The sequence below is a fragment of the Numenius arquata genome, chromosome 16, assembly GCF_964106895.1.
Source record: "Numenius arquata chromosome 16, bNumArq3.hap1.1, whole genome shotgun sequence".
NCBI lineage: Eukaryota > Metazoa > Chordata > Aves > Charadriiformes > Scolopacidae > Numenius > Numenius arquata.
Genome location: NC_133591.1, coordinates 11,764,687 through 11,789,738, shown reverse-complemented (window position 1 = coordinate 11,789,738; position 25,052 = coordinate 11,764,687). Strand labels below are relative to the sequence as shown.

Here is a 25,052-nt window from a genome sequence, read left to right as displayed (position 1 = left end):
TAACCATGTTTGAGGAAGTCACCCAACAGGTGGGAACAGAACCTTAGGCCTGGTATCAACAGGGGCTGGGGGTAGATGATAAATGGTAACCACAAGCCTGCCCAGAGCACTTCTGAGAAGAAGGAGGACAATTGATGACAGGGCTGGGACTTTCAGCACGAACGAACACCCAGGGCTATTTTTTATCATGTGCTTGAATCACGAACTGAGTGGGGCAAGCCCCGTAATCCCCCGAATTATGTGGGTACACTGCTCCTGCTCATCAGTTAAGCAATAAGCATAGCAAGTTATAATGGCGGTACTGGTATTTGCATATCAAGATACCCAGCAAGCCAGAGCCAGAAGTGAAAAAGTCATTTAACACTTGATGCTCTGCCACAGAAGTCAGCGGGAGCTCCAGAACATCCTGTGAGTCCTAGGAACACCCATATAAACCCAGTGGTCACACTTCTCTGCTGGGGGATTGCACAAAGGCTAGTGAAGCTGCCAGCATGGCTTTCTCTAGCCCAAAGCGTCGGGCAGGGGCTGAGACTGGTTGAACCTCACCACTGCCCAGAGCTCTGAGCGGCCTCTGCAATCTTCCAACAGCAGCACTTTCTCCTGAACTGTGCAAAGCCAAACGCACCTCTTCCTTTTGGGTACTCCACCTCCTTCCTTCTCTAAAACTAATGGGGCTGCATTTCTCCATCCTCATTTTCCTAGTTTTCCTTTCCACAGCTTGCTTTTCCATGCTGCAGACCTTCCATCCCTTCATTTTACCCTCCTTCTCTCCTCTGCTTCCCTCCCTTTCCCCCTCCCCCTGCTTTCTCTCCCTCTGCACTTTGTGAACTGCTGCGGCAGTGCTGAAGTCCAAAGTTCAGTAACTTGCTAAGCACACAGATAAATATGAACCTTGGAGAATTTACATTGCTCCAATGTAAACAGATAGCCAAGGGTCCCTTTATCAGCACTGGCTCAGGACAGTCGTGGGGGGTCTGAAGTGGCTCAATTTTGTATTTTGTTTTTTTTTTGGGGGGGGGCGTAAAGGCGGGAGGCTGCGCTGTGCCCACGCTCCTGACAGTCGGGCGCGTTACCTCGGGAACATGGTGTAGGGAAGCTGGAAGCAGGATAACCCGAATTTCAAATCCAAGAGACACCAGCCTGAAGACCATGGTCTCGAAGCTGAGTCATCTTCAAGTGGAGCTGCTGGGAGCGCTGCTGGAGTCGGGGCTAACCAAGGAGACCCTCATCAAGGCGCTGAGCGAAGTGGAACCCTACATGCTCCAGAGCGAAAGTCAGCGTGCTATCAATGCCCTCCAGACAGAGAAAGGGGAACCCTGTCCCGACATCCCCAACCTCCCCAACGGAATGGGGGAGTCCAGGTTATCGGAAGATGAAACCTCTGATGACGGGGAGGAATTTACCCCTCCAATAATGAAGGAGCTGGAAAACTTGAGCCCTGAGGAGGCTGCTCACCAGAAGGCTGTGGTGGAAAGACTATTACAGTAAGGACAGATTTGCTGCTCCTCTTTGCTGCTTTCTTGCACTCTTCCCTCTAAATCTCTTTTCCTTTCCCCTTCCCGCTCAGTGTCCCTGGTATTCACAGTCAATCCAGCTACACAGAGACAGTCTTCATCCATGCCAGGACTAGCAACCCCAAAACCCTCTCCAAATTATTTATAAATGCTCCAACTTTCTTTTCATCTCACAGAAAATGCACAAAGGGAGCCATGGAGCCCGATTACATATTTGAAGTGCTTATATCATCAGGCTTCAGAACAGTCTGAGGCCTATAAAACTTGCATCTCTCTGACTGAATGTTGGATTTAAATTTTTAATAGGATTCACAATTTCAGTCATCAGGGAAGAAAAACAAAAAAAAAACCAAAGAAAAAAAATCTGCTCACTCCTAACTGATGCTATAGTTGCCTGAGGATATATGGTAAAGTGAAGATGTAATGTTTCCCTGCTATATTTAAGGAGATTAATATTGTTAATTTTACTGGGTTTTGCTATAAGATTACTGGTCAAAGACAAACCAAGAAAACTTGTTCTTGTTGTTCTTGTGAGTACAAAGTTCTCCCAACTTCAGCGGGGATTTTTCTTGTAGAAAGAGCACATTCCAAATACATGCAGAGGCTAAAACCTGGGCAGAACACTCTATTCTACCATCCACCGCGTGGCACAACTACGAAGTACATATGCAGCAACAACTGCAGGTTTTTACGGCCGCACAAATTCACCTTTGCATAAAAGTGCTTTTGAAATCAAAAGTCAGGAAAGAGTTCCCCAAACCAATAACCCTCATTACAGACTCGGAGAAACTTTCACCAGGATTCCCATTTGGGATTCTTGCTGGGATACAATTCCTGTGGGCAACTTAAGAGGTTTATCCAAGCAAGGATTGGTTCCATCCAACCTCTCTCTCACAACAGAAGCAGAATCTTGCCCGTCTGTTTTGGGGGTATTTTGCAATGACAAGCTGATAGAAGACAAAAAGATGCAGCAACATCCTGCACTTAAGATCTTCATTAAAACTGCAATCCACCTAGAGAATTTCTTAGGCTTTCTGATCACTCCCTTTCATGTGCAAAGGAAATGAACATAAAATGTAACAACAAGACACAAACATCAAATTCCACTACAAAAGGTCAGAGCTAGAAAAACAGCATTAGGAGAGTTAGCATTCACTGTAAATATTTAGGAGAAGAAAGCTCCTGGCAGATTGGGAGTTGATGACTCTGCAGTACCCACGAGAGGAAAATTCACTGGATCAGCTCTTACCTGGGTGGGAAAACATCCCCAGTAATTCTGTCTTCTTTCTGGCCCAGTACGTCTCTCATCTCTTCCCCGCTTCCAGCTCTGTCACATCTTTTAGTCTCCTCTGTTCCCTTTACCTCTTTCCCATTCTTTCTACATATTTCCCTCCTCTCCTCACTTTTGTCTCTGCTGCTATCCCTCCCATTTTGTCGTCTTCTTGGCTAATTCCCTCTCTCTCTTCCACTCTTTTTCTTCCCCTCATCCTTGTCTCCTTCTCATCTCCCTGAGTCTGCGTGCAGGTCTTGGGGTAGTTTGAGCCCAGTGGCACCGGGCGGGCCTTGGCTAGTTACTAATTATCCAATGGCTTTATTATTTCTCTTTTGTCTTATAAATTTATAGATGAAAAGACCCTGATAAGCTTTTTGATCATTAACTTCTGATGGTTTATCAGGTGTATCTCCACAAAGGAAGCCATGGAAGTTGGGGAAGAGCGCTCAGCTTTGTCCCATTTTCTGTAATGAATGGGTGAAGCAGGACTGAAGTGCCATCCGCTGTGATCTAAGAATAGACACACAGATGGAGGGAATTCTTTCCTGCCACCCTCACTTCAGCATGAATGCTGGTTTCTGATCCTCCCTGCTTTTATAGGACCTTGCTGCCCATCTGTTCTGTGCTTACTACCAGGCTCAGCACAACGGTCTTACCTCTCTTGCAAACCTGCGATGTTAATGCTTTCCAATGCAGCATCTCACGTCTCTCTCAAGACAGTCAGTCGAGCAGTATTCCCATGTAATAAATAGGAACTGAGGTACAGAGAGATTCTGTGACCTACCTAAAACCCTGAAGACAGCGCAGTGAGGACTGAGCAATAATATGGATCTTCTAAGCCTCATACTGGGTCTCAATTGCAAAGCTTTATTCTGAAATATCAGAGTTTTCTTTCAGCAGTTCCCCGTATCACAAGATAGAGCAATTCACTTCTGCTGCTGAGGACAGTATGAGGGGACCAGAAACCTCAGTTTCAGCTAAAGATTAGGAGTATACTTATGGAGGAATACAATAGATCAAAATTAGTCAAGGTAAAACGAAAGTAATAGGAAGTCTGTATTGACGTGCTTCAAAGTTCTGGTCAAAGATTAAAAAAAAAAAAAAGAGCAACTGTATGTCTATTTCAAGCATCCGAACCAGTATCAAAGTTTGATAATATGTAAGCAGTTGTTACCTACTAATAAACTTTTTTGGTTTTTAAGAACAAACCTTTCTATTAATAGATGCCTAGAAGTAACCTCCTTAAAACAGTATTATAAGTATTGCAAGACAGGGCAGAACAGTCTATAATAGAAATCACTCCCAGTAATAGATAAAAGGAAGGAAGGCAGGCGAGAATCTCCATGCCCAGGGACTCCCAGTAAAACTTTAATGCTTGCGAAGCTATCTCAGCATCTACACCAGGATTTCAAATCCAGAAACCAGACGGAGGCAGTTCTGCCTTTAGGCAAGAGCCTCTTTGGGCATTATTAACAATTCCTGGTCTAATACTGTAGACCACATTTTAACAGAGAGATTGACTTGTGGGCAGCTATTAGTGATACAAGAAAGTCTTTGTGGTAACTGCAGCCAGTGCTTAGAAAGAAGCATCAGGAAAGTGACCGTTGCTGGGCTTTCCAGGAGCTGGAAAGGAAAAGAAATGACAGCACCAAGAGACCAAGTATGTTCTCACAGGACCACTAAAGATGAAACCACAGTTTGGGAAGCACTAGTGAAATCTGAGTAAAACAGGATGTAGAGAAGATACGCCCACACGCCTGGGCGCACCTGTGGGCATTGATTAGATTTTGTCCCTAGAAAATGCTAAAGGCAGTTCAGACACAGGTTTCTTTAGTGAGGAATTAACATCCTTTCATTTTGTCCCTTGATCTGTCTCACTGATCTTCCATAGGTTTACGGTTTGAATAGTAACATTCTTTCCAGATCACACCACACAGAAAACAAATTGCATCTATGATAAAGAATAACTAACTCAGTAGGGAGATGGAGCTGCGTGGAGTAATTCTCAGATACTCCCCAGAGCAGAAAGCAAGAGAGAGGCCACCTGGGGGGAAGGGACAGATCATACCACCACAGGTAGAGCAAATGGAGAGAGGTAGAGCAACAATTCACCTGTTGGACAAGGGGTGAAATTCCTTTAGGAAAGAGCGAAATTGAGATAAGCAACAGATTTCCCCTGGAGGCAGCGATAAAAGCATGTTTTCCATGAGGAAAAAAGAAAACAAAGATATAATGATAACAGTTCAGTCTTTTTCCCCGTGTAAGCAGTGTCTTAGAGTGGCTCTAGCTGGGGAATCTGGAGATGAAGCTGCCACACCCCTTTCATTTCCACATATAAACCAAGATGAGGCAAACCAGGCCAAGTTCAATAGAAAGGAACGCTGCCGGGATGGTCTTACCTTCCCTGCTCTCTGCCTAGCCCGGCTCCAGGCTCTGCACTGACATCAGTGAGGGTTGTCCAGAGGATGGTCCTGTGCACTTCACAGCTCTGAACCTCTGTTTAAGCAAGGTCTGGTCCAAAGCAGCAATTCAGAACCCACCTGAGGGAAATGAAGGCTTCTCTTGCCTGGGAATCTGAGAACAGGAAAGAAGGAAAGGAGAGACAATGAGGAAGAGGATGGGAAAGAAAGGAACAAGGGAAAAAGAAAGAGAAAAGTCAGGAAGAGTGAAGGAGGGAGAAGGTCCCCTGAATGTTACATCTCCAGCTCTCTGGAATGGGTTTTCTTTAATGCTAACAACTTGATATTTACTTTCCATTTAAATTTGAGATGTTGCTATAAATTATCAACCAGCCTCTTGTTCCCTTTGAGTTTATAACTAACTACCTGGGTTACTTATTGTTCAGGTAACAAAAGGGAGGTGAAAACGCCCTTAAAAAGTGACCTCAGAACTAAGAAAATGGGAAGCTGGCATGGAGAGAAGACCCAGGCCCCTGTGGCCAAGATGAGCCAGGGACAGGGCTATGCTCAGACAGCAAGAAGCAACTAACTGACAGCAGGAGAGCAAGACTTGGGAAGAAGGAAGTGAAAACTATGTGAGAAGAATTTGGTGACAGAGATTAGACCTTGGAGAACAAGAGAGGACTGAGGAGGCAGCTTGCATCTGGGGAGAAAGGGAAGCTATAAACCAGAAAACAGGCTTGGAGATAGAAAAGGAGTGCTTGAGCAAGGCAGACCCATTTCCCCAGCTCTGACTCACTGAAGCACTTGAGATTTTAGTGCAACTACAAACAGGAGAACTACATTTAGGGTGAAATCCTAGCCTCCGACAGTCAATAACAATCTCAGCACAGGTGAAAGAGCGAAGGTTCCAATTTATGACGTCTTAGTCAATGGTGAAGGCTCTGCAGGTGGAACTATGTGTTCAGGCAATGGTTCACACGAGGGTTCAGCTGACCAACTGCCATCACTTGCGCTGTGATGTAGCCTTGAGCCTAAAGGAATGGCTGCATTGATATTACAGCCTGTGCTTTGACAACGTACAGAGCAGCCAGGCTTTCATACAACTGTCCTATGAAATCACACTGTACTAAGATTCCCCTGCTCTGTTTTGGCTCACGAAGCTCCCTGCTTTGTCTCAAAAGGTGACGGGGAAAACCACAGGGCTTTAACCACTGTGAGAAGAGACTCAGAGATACTTCCTGCTTTATTCCTATCCCAAAGGAGCGAGGATCTCAACAGGGGAGACCAGAGTGACTCATGACTGGGGTGCAGGAAGGAAATCAACACGTAACAGAGGTTTCCATCAGTGGTAACAGAGTCCTGCCTCTTCCCGTCTGAGCCAGAACTCAAATCTAAGAGACCAGAGGCTCCAAGTTGGAGCCTTTTCTCCTTTATATAGGGACTTGTATAACGAATTCAGGGTGCAGGTGCTGGCTAGACTATCACAAATACAGAGGGAGCAGATTGGTCCTTGGTTTGGACAGCATAAAAAAGAGGGGGGAAAAAAAAACCCGAGGAAAGAAAAGCTTTCTTAAGTTCAGCCCAATGCGAGGCTTTTGGAAGACAAAGATGGTTAAGGGAAAAGGCTAGAAAATACAAGCATCTATTGCAAGCATCCCATCATAAAAGAGAAAGAAATGTTCCTATTTTAAGAAAGCAGGCTCTTCAGAAAGCTGTAACTGACAGTGCTTCTGTCACACTTTAACTGCAGTGGAGCTTGCTCCTTGGACTATCCAGCCACAGGAGAGAGGCTGCCGGGGAACAGAGATAAGGGTGTTTGTACTGAGAGAACAGGTGTGGACTTTGTCCTCCTTATCACACTGCAGCCTCTGGCAACCTCCTGAGTCAACAAGGCAATGAACAGTACAGTCGTTGCCTCTTGCTCAGCCCTGTGTTCTTGGGACAGGTTCTGCACAATACGAGGTAGCTTTTTTCCCCCCACTGCTCCTTTGATGCTGGTGTTGGACGTGACACCAGTGTATTTCTACAGCATGCAAACTGTTTCCACGAGACATTTCGCATAGAAAATGCAGAAGGATGCTTTGTTAAAACTGAACCAAAGGTTTTTCTGTAGAGAGGAAAGAGCTCCTGCACTGCCTGGATCTAGACTGCCTGGTTTCACATCTTTCTATTTCTACTGTGATTTTCAGCTCTGGTGAAGTCAACACACATAAAAAACGTCAGTCATGTTTTTTCTATTTTCCGTAGGAACCTTCATGGATATTCTAGTAGGAGATCCTAAAAATCTGAGATTCACGTTCATTATGAAATCCTGAATCAGGTTAGCTTCTCAGGTTTTCCAAGTAGGTCTCAAATAGGTCTATTCCCTCAGCTGTTACCCCAAAGGAGGGTGGCGATGGGAGGAATTAGTGGTTTGCCTGTTGTTCCATATTGCATCTAGATGTTTGAGTGGATCTAGATGTGAATCAGTGTGTTTGAATAACACGTAGCAGATGTGCAAGAACATAATCCTGGGTGGCTGGGTGTATACATGTGCATACATAGCCGTCACGTCACAGGATGATGAAAACCTGTTTTCATTTCTTGCATTACTGCAAGGCAACCCAACCTGGACCAGAATCAGGGCATGAGCTGTGTTCAGTCTGATATCACAATGAATCTGTCTTGGAAAATTAAGTACATCTACCCCAAACACCTATGCCTTAAAGAAAGGGGGACAGAGAAGAACAGCTATGTAGGGAAAGGGAAGAGAGATGTCGACTCTGAAAAAACAGATCTGTAGTAATGAAACATCCAACTGAATACAGAAAGGCAACATCACTTCCCTCCTCCTACCATTTCTCACTAGCAGCAAAAATGCTTTACATTCATATTACTTTCCAGCAGAAAGGTCCATTCCGTGCTCACGTCACTGGTCATCACTTTCTGTCATTTACAGATGACAATTGCCTGGACAGAACAGGCCAAAACCTTGTATCCAAATGAGCACAGACAGCAAAGACCATGGCCACGTATTGGGAAATTTCCTTGATAACCGGAGTCCCCTTCTATGACGAGATGAAAGTGCCTACAGAGAACAGTTTAAAGGAAGCTAGTGATCCATCTTTTGCACTTCATTTCTAACACCATGCGGTTTTTACCCGGAATGCAGAGTCAAGACTGAACAAGGTACCACACTGAGGAGCAGCTTTCCCTTATGCAGTCAGTTAACACTCTGGCCTCACCATATGCAGTGGTGATGACTGACATACCAGGTGCACCTCAGGAGGTCCTAGTGTGCTTTCTTGGAATCCAGGTCTGCTGAGTGCAGGTGTTAGGTATCTCTCTCTCTTTCCTGAGAAGTGTTTTCTGTTCCTTTCAGAGAGGATCCCTGGCGAGTAGCAAAGATGGTGAAATCCTACCTCCAGCAGCACAACATCCCTCAGCGTGAGGTGGTGGACACTACTGGTCTGAACCAATCTCACCTCTCACAACACCTCAACAAGGGCACTCCCATGAAGACCCAAAAAAGGGCAGCCCTCTACACCTGGTATGTCCGCAAGCAGCGAGAGGTGGCCCAGCGTAAGTATGGCAACAACTGCTCTCCTATCTCAGTTTCATAAAGGCCTCTGCTCTTCCTTGCTAGTCCTTACTCCCTATGTTTATCAAGGAAAAATGGAAGGAAAAGCCACTTTTAGCAAGAATCTTAGAGAAGTCTAGGTCAGTATTTGGCGGTGAGGTGAACCAAACAGTACATGGAAAAACACTGCCTCATGAAGCAGCCTGCAGTCACCCACCCTGCCCTCCACTTGGCTGAAGAGAAGCAAAATAATGCTCCCCATTTGCAATCAGAGTTCTATACCCATCTTCAGACTAAAGCACTGTACTGGACAGATAACAGAATCTCTGCCCAAGAACTATGCTTTTGCAATTTCAACCAAAGCAACAGTTCCTCTAGCTGCAAAGAGCAGCAGGCTGCTGTGCTCACTGCAAAAAACCACTGTGGCTATCACTTCATGTGAAAAACCACTGTGGGCTGTCGCCTCGTGCCCTCTGAGCCCCTTCATTACAGGCACCCACCGGGAACCCATCCCTGCAGCATGCACATCTACATTCATCAGCTTGTCTAGAATCTCTTTCACTTAACTCTGTATTGGTGGGTTGCAAGTAAAATGAGATATTTGGCCTTTGGATAGTTTTGGAAAGCAGGACTCCAGCCATGCTGACTCTAAACTCAGCTGCATTTGCTTTCACTAATCCAAGGTGGGAGCATAGGTGCAATGCATGCAAGAGAAAGGACAGGTAAATATGGTCCTGCTAGGAACACCTTCCCAGTTTTAGCAGATTATGGCACTTTATTTCCATCCCATTTAGATTCAACCCTCCGTCTTCTCTGAGATATTCTCCAAGGGTAAAGCTGCATTGGGCCTGCTAGACACTCAAATAGATGGAACTATTGGAAATGCTTCCAGAAAGCAAATTCCCTTGCCCCTTTGTGCCTCCAGAATTCACACATGCTGGCCAGGGTATCCTGACAGAGGAGCCCATGGGAGATGACTTGCCCACCAAGAAAGGAAGAAGAAACCGCTTTAAGTGGGGTCCTGCCTCACAACAGATCCTGTTCCAAGCCTATGAGAGACAGAAAAACCCCAGCAAAGAAGAGAGAGAGGCACTGGTGGAAGAGTGCAACAGGTAAAGATGGGTGTCTGGCTTTGAAGAAGAGGGGCACAGTAGGGCCTCTCTGTGTTCTTGGTGTTGGCTAGCGCCTACGAGAGGCAAGCTAACGGGACAGCAGTGGATGTCACCACTGACACCAGCCATGTTTGAATGAAATGCCACAAACAAGCATTCACTGTCCACAAAAGATCAGTAATGCCTCATGTCTTGCTATACCTGGCAGGACCCTTCCACACAGTGTGCCAGATCACGGCCACTTACTCTGTCTCTCTGACTATGCCTGGCTCAGAAAGGCTCTTCTTGTGCTTCCCCCCAACAGAGCAGAGTGTATTCAGAGAGGTGTTTCCCCATCTCAGGCCCAGGGACTGGGCTCGAACCTGGTGACAGAGGTCAGAGTTTACAACTGGTTTGCCAATCGCAGGAAGGAGGAGGCTTTCCGGCACAAGCTGGCCATGGACACCTTCAGCGGACCACAGCCCACTTCCGCTCCTCCTCTAACTCCTCACAACTCTTCCTCCCTCCAGCCACCATCTGCTCTCTCACCCAACAAAGTTCACGGTAAGAAACAACTAGAGGGAGATCCAAAAGAGACACCAGTGAACCTACCCAAACCCAGACATCAAAACTATCTCCCAAGTCCATCCCTTTAGGAGGTGAATCTACAGATAGAAAAAGCAGACTTGGTACAAGGGAAGAGCACCGGTGACAAAGAGACCTTATCTCCAAGTGAGAGAGGGGCTGGAATAGCAAGGGTGACAAAGTTCACTAGCAACTTTCAGCCAAATCTCCTCACTGCCATCCTGCACTCCCTCATGCTGGCAGGCAGTAATCCCCTTTCAAGGAGTCATCCACTGGCTCCCATCCTTTCACTCATGCATGTACTGTTTCCAGTCCACATCAGCATCATCAGACTCTGTGACTGAGTTTTCAGGCATCAGGAAAAGGTCTCCATCCAAAAAGAGCAGAGCTTTTTCACTTTCACAGGCCAGAGCTGCTAATTGCTCTCACTCTGGGAAGAGATGATCTCACTGAGACTCTCTCCTCTCTACACCCACCTCCAGAGGGGTGGTCTCTAGTGAATCCTGCTTGCTCCCTGCAGCACACGCAGCCTCCTCAGTCAGTATTCGAGGAAGCAGTTGTGCCAAGTTACAGAGGAAAGCCAGGGCAGGGTGGCGAGAATGCCTGTTCTCCCAGTTCCCCTACTACCCACCTTGTCCCTGCCTCAAACATCTAAAGGCAAACACCTGCAAAGGAAACAGAATTTAGCACTTGCCAAAGTTTCTCAGTTTCTCATTTTTGACAACCAGTTTCCCTCCTGTTGTGATGCAGGAGTGAGGTACAACCAGCAGCCAGCCAGTGAGGCAGAGTCCTCCAGCAGCAACCACCATGGGAACAGCTCCATGGTGACCACCCAAACCATCCTGCATCAGGTTTCTCCCCCTGGCCTGGAGCCCAGCCAGAACCTACTGAGCACAGACACCAAACTGGTAAGTGATGTATAGTTAAGTTCTGGTGACTGGAGGAAGTCTGGTCCTCTGCCTGTGGTCACAATAAGGACTATTCAGAAGTAGTTTTTCCCTAGAATACTCTTAACCCCACCTTCTTAAGAGATAGTACATAGTCCCTTTGCACTGACCATGTAACACAAGATCTCTGAGATACCTGTGCCCTCTAGACTGCTGGTCAGGGCAGGTACTAGAGCATGAAAGCAAGCAGTATAGATATTTCCTTAAGATCAGTCAAAACAATCTATTCTGAAAAAAACAGAGCTCGAGGTATGACGTAATCTCCTTCCCAGGAAACCCCATTCTCTTCTCCTCTCCCCAGTCAGATTCTTGCCATCTCATCTCCAACTCTCAGTTGAACTCTACACATCTCAAGATAGTTGATCAGACACCAATGGGATTAACAGAACAGAGACCCGTACTTAAATCTATCTTAGCTGTAAAAACACAGCCCAACAGCCTGTGTGCAGCACACACCATTGAGACATTCACTGGAAATCTCGATTGTAGAGGTCTACCTTCTCAAAGCAAACTTCCTTTTGAGATTTGACTACACCTTTTCCCACATAATTAGCAATGAAGCACAAGAAGTACATGCCTGATCACTTTGAGTGTGCACATGTGCCCTTGCTTACAAGGAAACAGTTGGCAGAAGTTTGCATTAGTGCGTACTGGCCTGAGGCAAAGTTAAGTTCACTATAAATGAGTACGATTTAGATCTCGTCAGTCGCTCACTTCGCTGGCTTTCTGGTCTCTTCCTGAAGAAAAAAAGTCTTTCATGAGGTGCTGAAAATCTTCTACAGCTGTCTTCTAAAATTGATAAAGATGATCTGTCCCACTGTTTAACCTGTTGCTGCTTACTTACTAAAGATTCCTTACAGCTTTTTGTCTGAGGGGAGAAAAAAAAAAGGTATAATAAAAAGTACTGAACTTTCTCTGTCAGCCAAATTATTAGAATGTCATTTTGCTGTTCTACGGTACTTCAACTACAGTTCTCTAGAGGGCCTTGCAAACCCAAAACCCCATTAGAGCACAGACATAGGTTACATGGTTTATTTTAGAGGCTGAAAAAACAGCCAATTAATTAAATTTCTCAATGACTCAAGGACAGATTGAATCAGCGAGACACCCAAGCACAGAACAGTCCTGTTCCATCGAACAGGTAGGTTTCCTCTCTAACAGCAGGGAACCACCAAGTAACGTGGCCTGAAGAACATAATACATGAGAAAAAGGTCTAAGGAAACTTTTCAGCAACTCCTTTAAAATCTCAATCCGAAAACTCACTGGCCACTAAAAGACACTTGCTCAGAGAAAGGGAAGTTACAGGCATTTCTCAGAGGAAAAGATGAACAAGAAAAGAGGAACTCCTGAATTCTGTGCCAAACTCTGCAGCTAAAGTTACTATGTAAAATTACATGAGCTCTTAATTTCTCTGTGCATTGTCTTCTACCCTCAGCTGTAAAACAGAAGATAAACTTTCCCTACAGAGCATGCAATGGGACTAATCTCATTCTTGCTTGTAAAACCCTTATGATTTCTTAAACGTGAAAGAACAGCAAGGATTTACTCTTAATGTTTCAACAGCTGACCTTTGGTAGTTAATTGATGAACACAGGGAAACTCCAGGCAAGCAAGTGAAGTGTTTCTAGAGAGCAGGCAGGCAGGAAGAGGGAGAAAAACATTTATTACAGCTTTGGGACTCGCCATACTCAACCTGCTGCAGATGGCATTTTCACAGTCCTCTTTTCACACAGGTCTCAGCTCCTGGAGGAACTCTCCCTCCTGTCAGCACCCTGACTGCCCTGCACAGCCTAGAGCAAAATCCACATGCACTGAGCCAGCAAACTCAGAACCTCATCATGGCATCGCTGCCGGGCGTAATGGCAATTGGAGCCGGTGAGACCTCATCCCTAGGACCAGCCTTCACCAACACAGGTGCCTCCACCCTGGTGATAGGTGAGTAGTGTTCTGTAATGGCTCTGCTTATCAGGGTTCAGATAAAGAGCTACCTGTGTTAGAATTACCCTGCCTCATTTTCTGAGACAAAAGGACTAAGTGGGCAGTGATATGAACCCAGGGAAACTGTCACAAACACTAAGGAACTTCAGCAGCACTACTTACAAGTACCAACGGAATTAAGGGACAATATTCCTTATTCATCTTAGAATTAAGTTACACACAAACCCACATCTTAAGACCAAGGGACTTTTGCAATCTATTCCTATGCCAATGTTTTGGTTTGCTGCTCTGCATCTTCCTAAATATAAATTTAATACTTCTTTAAAACTATGAAAATTGAAGCATGTTCAGTGCTTGAAAGACAAAACATCCTGTTCTACTTGAGATAGCAGAACAAAGAGCAGCATATGCCTTGGGAACCCACAGCAGTAATTACTATTTTTTTAAATATTTTTCACTTCTGGACTTGAATGAGATTTCTTTTCATTCCAAGACTAGTCTACTGCCAAACTGCACCTCATTAGATATAGGAAAATAAAATGTATACTTTACTCTTACACCTTCTTCCTAGGAAGAGGCCTTATTTTGCTCCACGGTGACAGCTGTGAATTAATTTCTATTTCCTCATTTATACCCAAGATTATGATATGGTTCTAATTGTGTGGAAACAAATGAAAAATTGGACATTTCCACACAGTGGGAGTCTCCCAGTGCCGGAGAGGCTTGCCGATTTACAAGAACAGGGTCTGGACAGTTGTGGGAAATGGGCAGTAATGTGTGAAACCTTCTACCTCTTTCACACTGGTCCATAATTCCTTAATTTGGCAGCCCAAGGAAAATTTCATTCCATGTGGCTGGACAGCTACAGCATAGTTCTCTCTGTTGCCAACAGCTCCAAAAAAGAAGAATAAAATGAACTGGACATGAGATGATGCTCTGAGTTTACTTCTGAGCAAGGTCTCCCCAGTGGAAGTCTGTATCAGGTTATCACTAAACTGGAAAGTGACCTATACTGGTACACAAGGATGTACACAAGAACAAACACTGGAAGTCAGAGGTGGTTTTACGGTACCTGTCTGCATGGCACATTTTGCACACTCAGTTCATTTTCACAGGCATGAAATCTATTCGTAATCACAGGTAACAAAGAGAACACCTGAAAAAAGCAGGATCTGAAATCACCCTGCAACGACAGGCCTGTCACAATGACTATTTTGGATGCCCCTATTGCAGAGCAGCCACGCTCCTCCCATAGTGTCTGACACTACTGTCATCAGTCTTTGTTTTTCAGGCCTGGCCTCAACCCAGCCCCAGAGTGTCCCAGTAATAAACAGCATGGGGAGCAGCCTCACTACCCTGCAGCCCGTCCAGTTCTCCCAGCAATTGCACCCATCCTACCAGCAGCCCCTCATGCAGCAGGTCCAGAGCCACATCAACCAGAGCCCTTTCATGGCTACCATGGCCCAAATACAGAACCCTCATGGTAAGAACGTGCAATCATTTTCTTAAGCAAAACAAAAAATAAAGGCTCTGTTCTGGAGCATTTGCTGGGTCCTTGGGCTTGCAGCACTCTATTTTCCTCTGCTATTATTGTTGCTTTAATTATGAAATTATTTTCCTCTTGCATTTATCTCCCTGTCCCTCCACTCCCACTGCTTCAGAGACAGACAGCAGGTCCACGAGCATGAGGAGACCAACTCAGCCAAAATAGTCTCATGCAGAGCTCCAGCATCCACATAATCTTGTTTTCTTTCATGCACAGCTCTCTACGGCCCCAAGTCTGAAGTGGCCCAATACACACATACAGGCCTCTTACCACAAACCATGGTGATAACAGACACAGCCAATCTCAGCGCCCTGACTAACCTGACACCAACCAAACAGGTAATAAATAGCCTTTAGCACGTGCCTTTGTTCCCCAACCTTAGATCCGCACCAGTCTGCAGGTAGCTCCTTGCTTCTTAAAGAGTTTTTGGGTGCGTGGTCTATGCCATCCCAGCAGGATGATCTTTCTTATCTCCTCACCTTGCTGGTGCCAGCTGCAATACTGGAGGCATTAGAGCAAGCTCTTCACTGCGTCATCAAGGAGGATTTAATCTCCTTGGAAACAGCACCTGCTCGCTCTTCTCTCAGGCCTGTTAGAAGGGATGCAGAAACCAGGCACTGTTAACTTTCTGTTCTCTAGGCATTCACATCTGACTCGGAGACTCACACGGAGTCTGGGATGCATACGCCAGTGTCACAGGCGCCAACGATACATTTACAGAACCAAGACACAACCATCCAGCACCTTCAACCAGGCCCTCGCCTCACCTCCAGCCCTGCCGGTAAGAACAGCAGCCACTACTATCTTAAACCATTGCCATTTCTCTTGTCAACACTGTAATACCCAGACAGAAAACGGTGCCTCCAAGAGGGCTCTACCAGTGTCTGGGGGGGTTGTAAAGTTGATACGAGGAAAAGACTCAGGACACAGTCTGTGCAGGCTGTGTAAGGCTAGACTGTGGAAATAGGACCCTTCTTCAGAATCTGGAGAGGAAAATAACCTTAAAAATACTGACAAAAGTCATAGTCAATCCTGCAGGCAGTTTTCAGGGCTAAAAAGCCCAAGATTCCCTCATGAAGACTCCAGCTGGATCTTTCTAATTTTAAGAGAAGAACTAGGATATTAACAATCAACTAGAATTCTCAAATCTGAACTCCCTGGCCCTGTCAATACTTTCAGGCTAGCTTTCTACTTGAGGTGGGTATATAATGGCACACAAAATAGAAAAAGGAGTTATGTCCCTATGCCAGGAGGTTTTAGCCACGCTGGAGATGTGAATGTGTGCACACATGATAAAGGGACTGCAAGTGAGAATTTGTACTTAACTTCTGCCTGTGCCTTTGACAGTGTCCTCCAGCAGCCTGGTGCTGTACCAAAGCTCTGACTCCACCAACAGCCACAGCCAGCTGCTGCCATCCACTCACAATGTCATCGAGACCTTCATCTCCACGCAGATGGCATCCTCCACTCAGTAACCAAGACAGCCGGCTCAAGGGTGACTGCCATGACCAACCTGTCAGGTCCAACTCCTACTGTGTTTGCCATCACCGTCACCACTGCCTCCCACGGGAAGGGAAGGCTGCTGCGCTCAGCCGACCTCCAGCCTCTACTGCCTCATACAAATCCCTTACTCAGCTGCCTCCGTGAGAGAAGATGTCTCAGGCTTAAGAGAGAAGCCATGGAAAGATGACGCCGGCACTGCTAAAATCCACTGCCCTCCCCAAAAAACAAGCAAACCCAGACCCCACAAGCCATCCTAGAATGACCAGACATCCTTTTGTGGCTGCCTAAGAAGGAAACCCATCAAGAGAGGGATCCGATTGCAATATGGCAAAAATGCCAGGGCGTGGATGGGACTTTCATTCTGCTCAGCCTTCATCAAGCTGGGCCTGTATAAACCAGACTAAGCCATGCGGGAAAGAGCAAAGCTGAGCTGAGCCAAAGAAGGGACACCATCATTCAAACACTCACCTCCTTTCCTGTAAAGAAGCATCAATGGGAACTAGAAGAAATAATATTAACTTGGAAGCAAGAGTGAGAGAACCTGGCTCCCAATTGCAATGAAATTCACCATGAAATGGATTCAGGAATGGCTTGGCACAAACCTGTCAGTGTGGGATCACTGACTACAAGCTACAAATCCTTTAATTTACTACAGAAGTACCAAACATTCTCAGTTAAAAATGACCTGCTCTAAAATCATGCTATCCTAGTGGAAATGGCTTGGTTATTTTTGATATAGCTCTGCTTTGTTTTAAATGCAGAAATTAAAGTTTAACAGCAGCAAGGAGATTGCAGTTCCCTGCATTAATCGTGTCTTGCTGAATGAGCCGGGGGATGGTGTTCTCCACAGGTCCCTGACACCACACAGCACCTGGGAAGTTCCTGTGTTCCACAAAGAACATCCTCCAGTTGGTCTCTATAAAGATGTCAGCTTGGACTCATTTTACAGAACACGGTTCATTCTCAGCTTCCCCGTAGGCGAGATTCTGTAGTTCTTGATATGCAAATAGTTGCCCTGGGGTCTAAGAGTCTTACTTGCACTAAGTGACGGTTTTTAGCCCTAAGGATCTACCTACATAATTCCTCTTCTAATTATTCCTCTCTTCTCTATTTACTCTCAACCTCCACATCACTGATATGTCACTAACCAGACATGAAAAAAGGCCTAATTAACATGGTTTTGTCACTGTGACCGAAACAGTGACAGAGCTATTCTTTCAACTGTGAAACAGACAAAAATCCTTGAGACTAGAAGCACAACACTCTTAAAAGGTTAGGATATGAGGGAGAATTGAAAAAGCCCAACAGCAAACTCTTCAGTTATCATACATGGAAATTTCAAAATTGCAGATGTCCATTACAGTTTGCATTGATATGATCCTCCTCTAGATACTATCAACCATCAGAGAATAATTTCAGTAACTAGATTCTCTTGAGGAATTTTATCCTAGAATCGTTTCCTAATCTACCATGTCCATCATTTGCAAATACATACAACTTCCAGTTAGCATAAAAATAATCATCATAATACAAGTCAAAAGACAATTTTTAGACCACTATGCATTTGAAACCCCAGGTGCTAGCGTCAGTGTACTGGCCATACGCAAGACAAGTAATTTCTGCTGGCGCATTCAGTTAGATTACAAACCAATTTTCTACTTAGCCTTTCCATTTTTGGATGCCAACTGTGTTTTCTTGATTAAAAAACAGCAAGGATCTTACAGTAGGAAAGAAAACATCTTGGGTTTTCCCATGCTCAAAGAGCAACAGTTCACTATTTGCGTTTCTCTACTCTGGCTTTCTGGTCTCCTGAATAGGGCAGATGAGTTAGAGCTACTGAAACCCAACAATCTTAAAAACACAAGAAGAGTATTTATCCAATAACAGGTCATTTCCTGAAATACTGGAGCGAAAGTATAAACAGACTAAGAGCCATACTGAAAACTACCAAAACCCACTGTATTTCAGAGAGACAAAAGTCAAAATCAACCAAAATAAGGACTGAAACACAGGGCCTTTCAAGTTAGACTTGAGTCCTTCCTGTAGCAATTTCATAGCATTGATCACCAAGCAAGTAAAGAGCCGTCTTCAGACACCTTTATCTCTGCTGGGGGAGCCATCTGAATACAGCAAGAAAGCCACTGTTGTACAAAACCTCCCAAATTAAATAAGACAAATAGTGTAGTAGAATTTAATAACAAATAACATAAAAAAACCAAACAAACCTATACATGAAAAGAAATTTCAAAGGACATAACTTGAACAGAACTACCTATTTATAACAGCTCCAAAATAAGCTCACTGCACACTGTTTATATGCAGGGGCCCTGGAGAGGTACAGATTACAGAGGGATTAGCAACATGGCAGGTTTCAACAATGGATTGTTATGATCACAGGAAAAAAAAAAAAATAAGGGGGCCCTGATATCTGACAGGATGCTTTAGATAAATGAGTCTCCCACAGGCTGGAGCTATTCTTAGTAGGCATCTAGGAGGTGGCAAAGAGAAAAAGGAGTTGATCACCTGTTGCCATGTAAACCAAACTCAATTCATCATATGCTTCCTCCAGGACACAAGATTTGGTTTCATGATGTGAAGGAACAGAGCAGGAGAGATGCAGCTATGATTATATCCCTCTGTCATGCAAATCTCTGCAGAGTTTTTAATCTTTTTACCCTAGGTCTGCATAAGCAGCAGCACAGATAACTGCTGTGCTAGGAGAACATTGCTCCCTTCCCCAAGGGATGCCAACAACATAGGGAGTCGCTTAATTAGACTCTCAGGCCACTGAGCTTTTAGAACAGAAGCTTCACCAATTAATTTTCCCTCATCTGCAGCAACTCTTTTTGTTAGTTTTTTTTCAGCATCCTTCATCCATCATAATCACCTGCTGTTTGCAGAGCAAAATCTTCATTCTCTTTTTTTCTTCTTCTTTTTCTTCTTCACAACTCCTGGCAACACCGAGTTCTCTGTATGATTGCCGTTCTGTCTCTCAGGCTTTCCATTTGCAGACACCAACTGTGGCAAATCTTTGCTGATCTGGTCACACTCTGCTGGGCCTATTATTTTCTCTTGAATATTTTTCTCTCCCCTAATTTTCTTTTTCTTCTTTTTTTTCTGGCTGTGCTCTACACAACCCTGATTCTCATCCCAGCTGGAATCCTGGGACAGTGTGGGAAAAGCACTTTGCTTCAGAATGTCTGTGGCTGACACAGCAGCCTCTTGGTACCTTTGCCATTCTTGGTCACTGTCCGAGTCACTGGAAAGGTAACAAAAGGGAAGGAAGTTACACTTTTGCCTTGAATTCCCCCAAAGCACAAACAGCAGAGCAATCTAAGATGAGAACACCCGACAAACACCCAGTAGCTCCAAGACTCCAATACCTACAGTTAGCATTTAACCAGTTTGAAGGCTGAGGTGTTCTTTACACAGACTAGGAGAGGAAAGAAGACCTCCCACAAACATTTCTAGTTCCCCAGCACTATAAAAGAAAAAACAAAAAAAACCCCTGCTTTAGTCAAATATAGGAGTCATAAATACACGCTTCTCAAGCTCTTCAGCTTCCTATTCCCCTACGAGAGTCCCAGCTGCCTCTGAAATGTGCGATGCCATAGTAGTTCAGGAGCAAAGCAGCTGACAACACCTCACCTGGAGCTAGACGGGCGCCTCCGCCTCGCTGCAGGGCAAGGCTCTGATTTCCCAGAGTCTCCCGGGACAGAGGAAGAGAAGAGGCGAAAACCTAAAATATGTAAAAGGGAATTTTAGCCATGATATAAAACAGAGGCGAAAGCAATCAACAGCAATCTCCCTGGGAAGCCTCACTGCTGTGACTGTATTGCTGTAGTGCTTGACGGCAACTATTGGGGACCGAGAGGAGTTAGGGCACAGAGATCACAGCTTCAAAGTAACAGCCTTCATGGACACTAATAGAAATTCTTCTACTGCAAATGCTTAGTCAGTTGGGTGTACAACAGGCAATGGACAGGATCCACCCTCACTTGTCATTATTTAACTGACAATGTCACAAAACAGCCACAATGGCTGTGACGAGAACTCACCGTCATCTCCAGAGTCAGAGTGTTGCGCAGAAGTTTGTGAAGGTCCTGATGAGTCCTTCAAGACAGTAATGAAACTAAAGAGAAAAACCCAGTCAGATCTTAGGTTCGTGCAAACTGAGCTAAAGCTGGGCATTTCTCGAAAACAAGACTATAGGAAGATGTTACATAGCTTCACTAACAAAAAAGTAAGAAGCTGTCTCACCTCCCTGCTTTCAGAGCATACCATGCCTTCTCCCCTTGGCAAAACATGCCACAAGAACAGCTTAAAAGAAGCGTTTCTAAAGCCAGCTCTAAACACCAGGAATTCTAGTTCTCCAGGGCCATATTTACACAATAAATACAGTGGCAGCCCAGAGGCATACTGCCAGCACAACCCTGAATCAGGTATTGGTTTAGGTTGTAAGAATAAATGAAAGAATCTCATGCTTGGCCTTAAATGATGAAAGTGCTAAGGCACCCAAATTCTACTTTGTTCTCCCCACAATTCATTCACACCACAGAGGCAAATGGAGACAGGCAGAGCTGCTCAGGGAGTCTTTACCAGAGGAGCACAGCACGTGGGCCAGGTCAGCTCACAGAATACTGGAAGTTTGTATTAAATGCAGGAATGAAGGAGACAAGAAGAAAAACAACTTCTCCTCCACATCCAGGTTGCACTCAGATCTTTAATTTCCTCAGCACACAAAAGCATCAGTGTACTTGACCCATAGAACAAACTTTTTTAGTATTGCTTGCCAATACCCGTCTAGCATTGCTCCCAGTTTCTTCGCAACATGTGCTCTGAACTCTGGTGTCGTCTGTAGCTCATTTCCATCCTCATCATGACCGTTCACCTCACGCCTGTTTAAAATAGGAATAACGATTACCTCTTTCAAGGCAAATAACATCTGGTGCTCTCGCACAAACAGGAGATATGGGACTGTAAAATCTCCTACCCTCTAGTGATCAATTCACACGTGCTAGGAAAGACTGCTGAGAAGATGGAAAATAGCTCAGTTGTAAAAGTTCAGTTCCCAAGACAGAAATAAACATTATTTAGTACTTGGATGATTTTTCTCATTGAAACAGCCTACAAAAGCAAATAATGTCAGGACATCCCTTGCCTTGCATGTAGTTCCTGTGCACATTGCCACAATTCATGCAAAACCTGTCCCAGGAGAGAGGATTTTATTAAATTGCCTGGCTAACAGCCTTTGAAATCGAGCCCACAAAATGCTGCAAAACTTAGATAGGACAGCACCGCCTCCATTGCAAGGCTCCGAATCCAGGTGTTGCTTTCCAGCTGCCAAGCACTTGCCTTTGCAGTTACAATGTTTTTTGAAGATTTTTTTCATATGTAACTATACTCATTCCTTCACGGGACACTTGCAGAGTTGGGAAATTTCTGACACTTGAAACTAATGTTGTAACTGACATCAGTAGTAAGTTTTCAACTTCTATATTCCCCTGCTGCTAGAGGGATGAGAAATGTTCTTTAAAAACCTATTAGCGTTTTCAGATTTAAGCATCATTTCAGATTATGCTTGGACTAATTCCTAAAACAGAACAGGCCCTTCCAGTAGGAAATCTCACAAGGCATTAACCATAAGTAGCACAAATACAACATCCATTAATTTATTCTTCAGTGAAATGTAAGTCTGAAACCAGAAGCAAAAATACCTTAGGCTAGGCTGAGCTGGCTGTGGTCGATCCTTTTTAGAGCCACCTGACAAAGGAAGAAGTAAAGGCAAGTTTAAAAGACCCAGGATCTCTTTAATCCCCCTTCTGGCACGCTTGATTTTATACTATAAAGAATCATGCCTGAACGACGACCCACGCCCGCCTTCGGGGGCAAACAGTTATGGGGCAAAGGGAGACTTCCCACTGGTCAGACCCTGCCCAGGAAGGGGTTCTGGCCCCGGCGGGAGGACGCGCACCGCCGGGCCCAGTCCCCGTCCCAGAGCACCGCCTCGGCTCCCCGGGGCGCCGGCGGCCCCCGAAACGGCAGAGCGATGCCCCCTCCTAACCACAGCTCCCCCGGGGCGGGAGGGGCTGCGGGAGGGGCTGTGGAAGGGCCAGACCGGCGGGGAGGGGAAGGCAAGGCAGGACACGCCGCGGCTGCGGAGGCAAAACAGAGCCCAGCTGACCGCGGACCCTCACCGCTGCGCGGCTCCGCCCGCACCGCCACCGCCGCCTGCGCAGCGCAATCCCAAGCGGCCTCCCGGAACCGTGCTGCCGCCTCGCCGCTGCTGTCCGAGTCCGGGTCCGTGTCCGTCTCCAGGCCCGAGCCGCCCCTGGGCGCCGCCATCTTGGAGACGCGACGGCCGCGGGGCACGCTGGGCGCTGTAGTCCGGGCGGGCGGGCGCGGAGCATGCTGGGGGCTGTAGTCCTCCGGGGCGGCCTCTCACAAGATGGCGGCGGCGGGGCAGCCGGCGGCAGAGCGGCGACCCCCGAGGGCCGCTGTGGGCACCGCCACGGCTTCCGAATTCCTCATTTCTCCCTGAACGAGGAGGCTGCGCCCAGGAAAGGGCGGGGGGCAATGGGAAAACCTGGGAATGGGCGAATGGAAGGAGCGGTGAGGAGCTGGGTGTCATAGGCCAAACTGTAAGATCCTGTGGAAAAAAAGCATATTTACGCTGGCTCTTTGTACCAGGCTGCAGATGGTAATTTCACTGCTTCAGAAACACCGACTGACAGCACTCAAATGAAGTTTTTGGTGGAGAGTCAGCACAAAAACCTCCCACCATGGAAGCCTGAGATAGGGTGGGATCCATCCGCGGCAGGAAGTTATCCCTCAAAAGCAGGTGAGAAGAGATGGGGGACACGTGAGATGCATTAAAATATGTAAAACTGATCAGGAAAAAAACACCTAGTGCCCCCACCTCTGGCAAGGGAAAGAAAATACCCATCTCCCCTGCCTGTGCCTGTTGCTGCTAAATGTGTTGTCCATAAATACGGAACGACAAGTGCCAGGGATAACAAACTGACCCCCAAAAAGGTGTTAAGTCTTTAACTCAAAAACCTGAAGACTGTGTGGGAGAACTGATGAGAAAAATATTGTTCAAGGGCTGGGGTTCCTGCTATATGTATGACTCGTAATTAAAACATTTAGGAGGGGCTTTGTGTGTACCATAAATAACAACATTATGTGACTTTGATCATGAAGAATTGAGCAAATCAAAGTGATTTATTCTCATGCACGTCCTGAGAATGAACTGGCAACCAGGGCACAGGGTTTTTCTAACTCTGAGCCATTACTGGCCACCAGCTACACTGAAGAATGACACAAATATCACCATTAGAATATACATAAATATAATGATATTTCTATTCCCCTTATGCACGTGAGAGAGAGCTCTTTGAAAGTTGATTTTTTAGCTTTGGTAAGGAAAGTATTCCCTCGCATCACTTATTATTGCCATTCAATGTAATTATTCTTTGCCAATGGGAGTAAATCTGAATGTCCCACGTACGTTCTCCAGATTAAAATATTCATTCTCTTCCGCCCTTTCCATTCTTCCAGTCTTATTCATTGCCTGTCTCTGGATCTTTTCCATCTTAAAAAGCAAACACTTGCTAGAAGTGAACAGGGCTACTGTAAATAAGTCACTCTAGAAATGCATAATAATATCATTCCATTTTTCTGAGACTTATACATAAATAAAATGTTAAAATTATCACTGGGCAGGGAAAATATTCCCTGGCTGTGTCATCTATGGCAGTAAATGTGTTTCTTTTCAGATTGCTTTTGTTATCCTACGGCACCCAAACAATAAAGTCTGTTCTGAGTGTTACCTATTCCCCTAACAGCAAAAATCAACATTTTTAAACCTTTTATACTGAAATTCTTTTGACTCTAGGCATACATGGCGACTAGTCTAAGCTGGTCCAAACTTCAGAAGCTCATCCTTGTTTTAATGAGCATCTGGAGGATAGCACTGATACCTTTGGGGCCTTGTTAACTTCTTATTAACCTGATACTACACCGAGATGCCAAATTTTTGCCGGAATGCTGAGGCTGTGCCACGCCGTGCTGCTTCCCTGCCAGCAGGGAGACAGCCTGCTTTGTTAGAGAAACTTTCACGGACAGCAAACACACTGTGAGCTTTATAACCTGTGTCCTAATGCCGCAAGCGCTATCGTTCTCAGACACTACCTTCATCTTCACCTCAACTACAAATTTTTGCAGGGTGAGACATGAGTGTTTAGGGCAGCTCCAGCGGGGCTGCTGGATGAGCCCTTTGACATGGTTTTTGCTGAGCCTACGTGCTGCTGAAAGCAGCATGAAGGCTCAGCACAGCGGTGGGTTTATACCGGTGAGCGCTTCCCGGCTTGCACGTTCCAACCTTCGCACTAGAGCCGCGGAGTCTGAGGCCGCCTCAGTGAGGAGACAGGCCTCAGACAACATCCTTGGTCTCTTTCTGACACAAACCTCTTCCGGTTCTTAACTATTCCCTCGTAAGACTTGCCTTTAGTGGGAGACCTTGGTGTACGTTTCACCCATTGTCCACTGTGTAAAACAACAAGCACTTTTGCACCGTTTTCTGCCTCGGAGCAGGGACAAAACCCTTCAGAGGTGCCTCCATAGTCACCTTTCTCAGCTCCGACCTCCCCTTCGGGCACCAGGTCCCCTCCTCTCCCTCCCCTTTGTCCCTC

At 45.6% G+C, this 25,052-nt stretch overlaps 2 protein-coding genes across 3 annotated transcripts; one reads left to right on the top strand and one right to left on the bottom strand.

The window, feature by feature from the left end:
- Positions 1-1,149: 1,149 nt before the first annotated feature.
- On the top strand, positions 1,150-16,331 carry HNF1A (HNF1 homeobox A). 2 transcript variants are annotated; one of them, XM_074159594.1, is made up of 10 exons: positions 1,150-1,484; positions 8,551-8,750; positions 9,674-9,860; positions 10,165-10,403; positions 11,175-11,332; positions 13,106-13,307; positions 14,602-14,793; positions 15,073-15,194; positions 15,496-15,637; positions 16,204-16,331. In XM_074159594.1, the coding sequence occupies exons 1-10, from the start codon at positions 1,150-1,152 to the stop codon at positions 16,329-16,331; spliced, it is 1,905 nt and encodes a 634-aa protein (XP_074015695.1). The 2 variants fall into 2 exon arrangements, with proteins under 2 accessions (XP_074015695.1, XP_074015696.1); XM_074159595.1 differs by lacking the exon at positions 14,602-14,793.
- Positions 16,332-18,298: 1,967 nt separating this feature from the next.
- On the bottom strand, positions 18,299-22,740 carry C16H12orf43 (chromosome 16 C12orf43 homolog). Its single transcript, XM_074159616.1, has 6 exons — positions 22,557-22,740; positions 22,077-22,122; positions 21,159-21,257; positions 20,418-20,491; positions 20,008-20,098; positions 18,299-19,618 (listed from the first exon to the last, which is right to left on the bottom strand). Exons 1-6 carry the CDS (start codon positions 22,702-22,704, stop codon positions 19,270-19,272), a joined length of 807 nt encoding a protein of 268 aa, XP_074015717.1. The 5' UTR covers positions 22,705-22,740; the 3' UTR covers positions 18,299-19,269.
- Between the last annotated feature and the right edge of the window lie 2,312 nt (positions 22,741-25,052).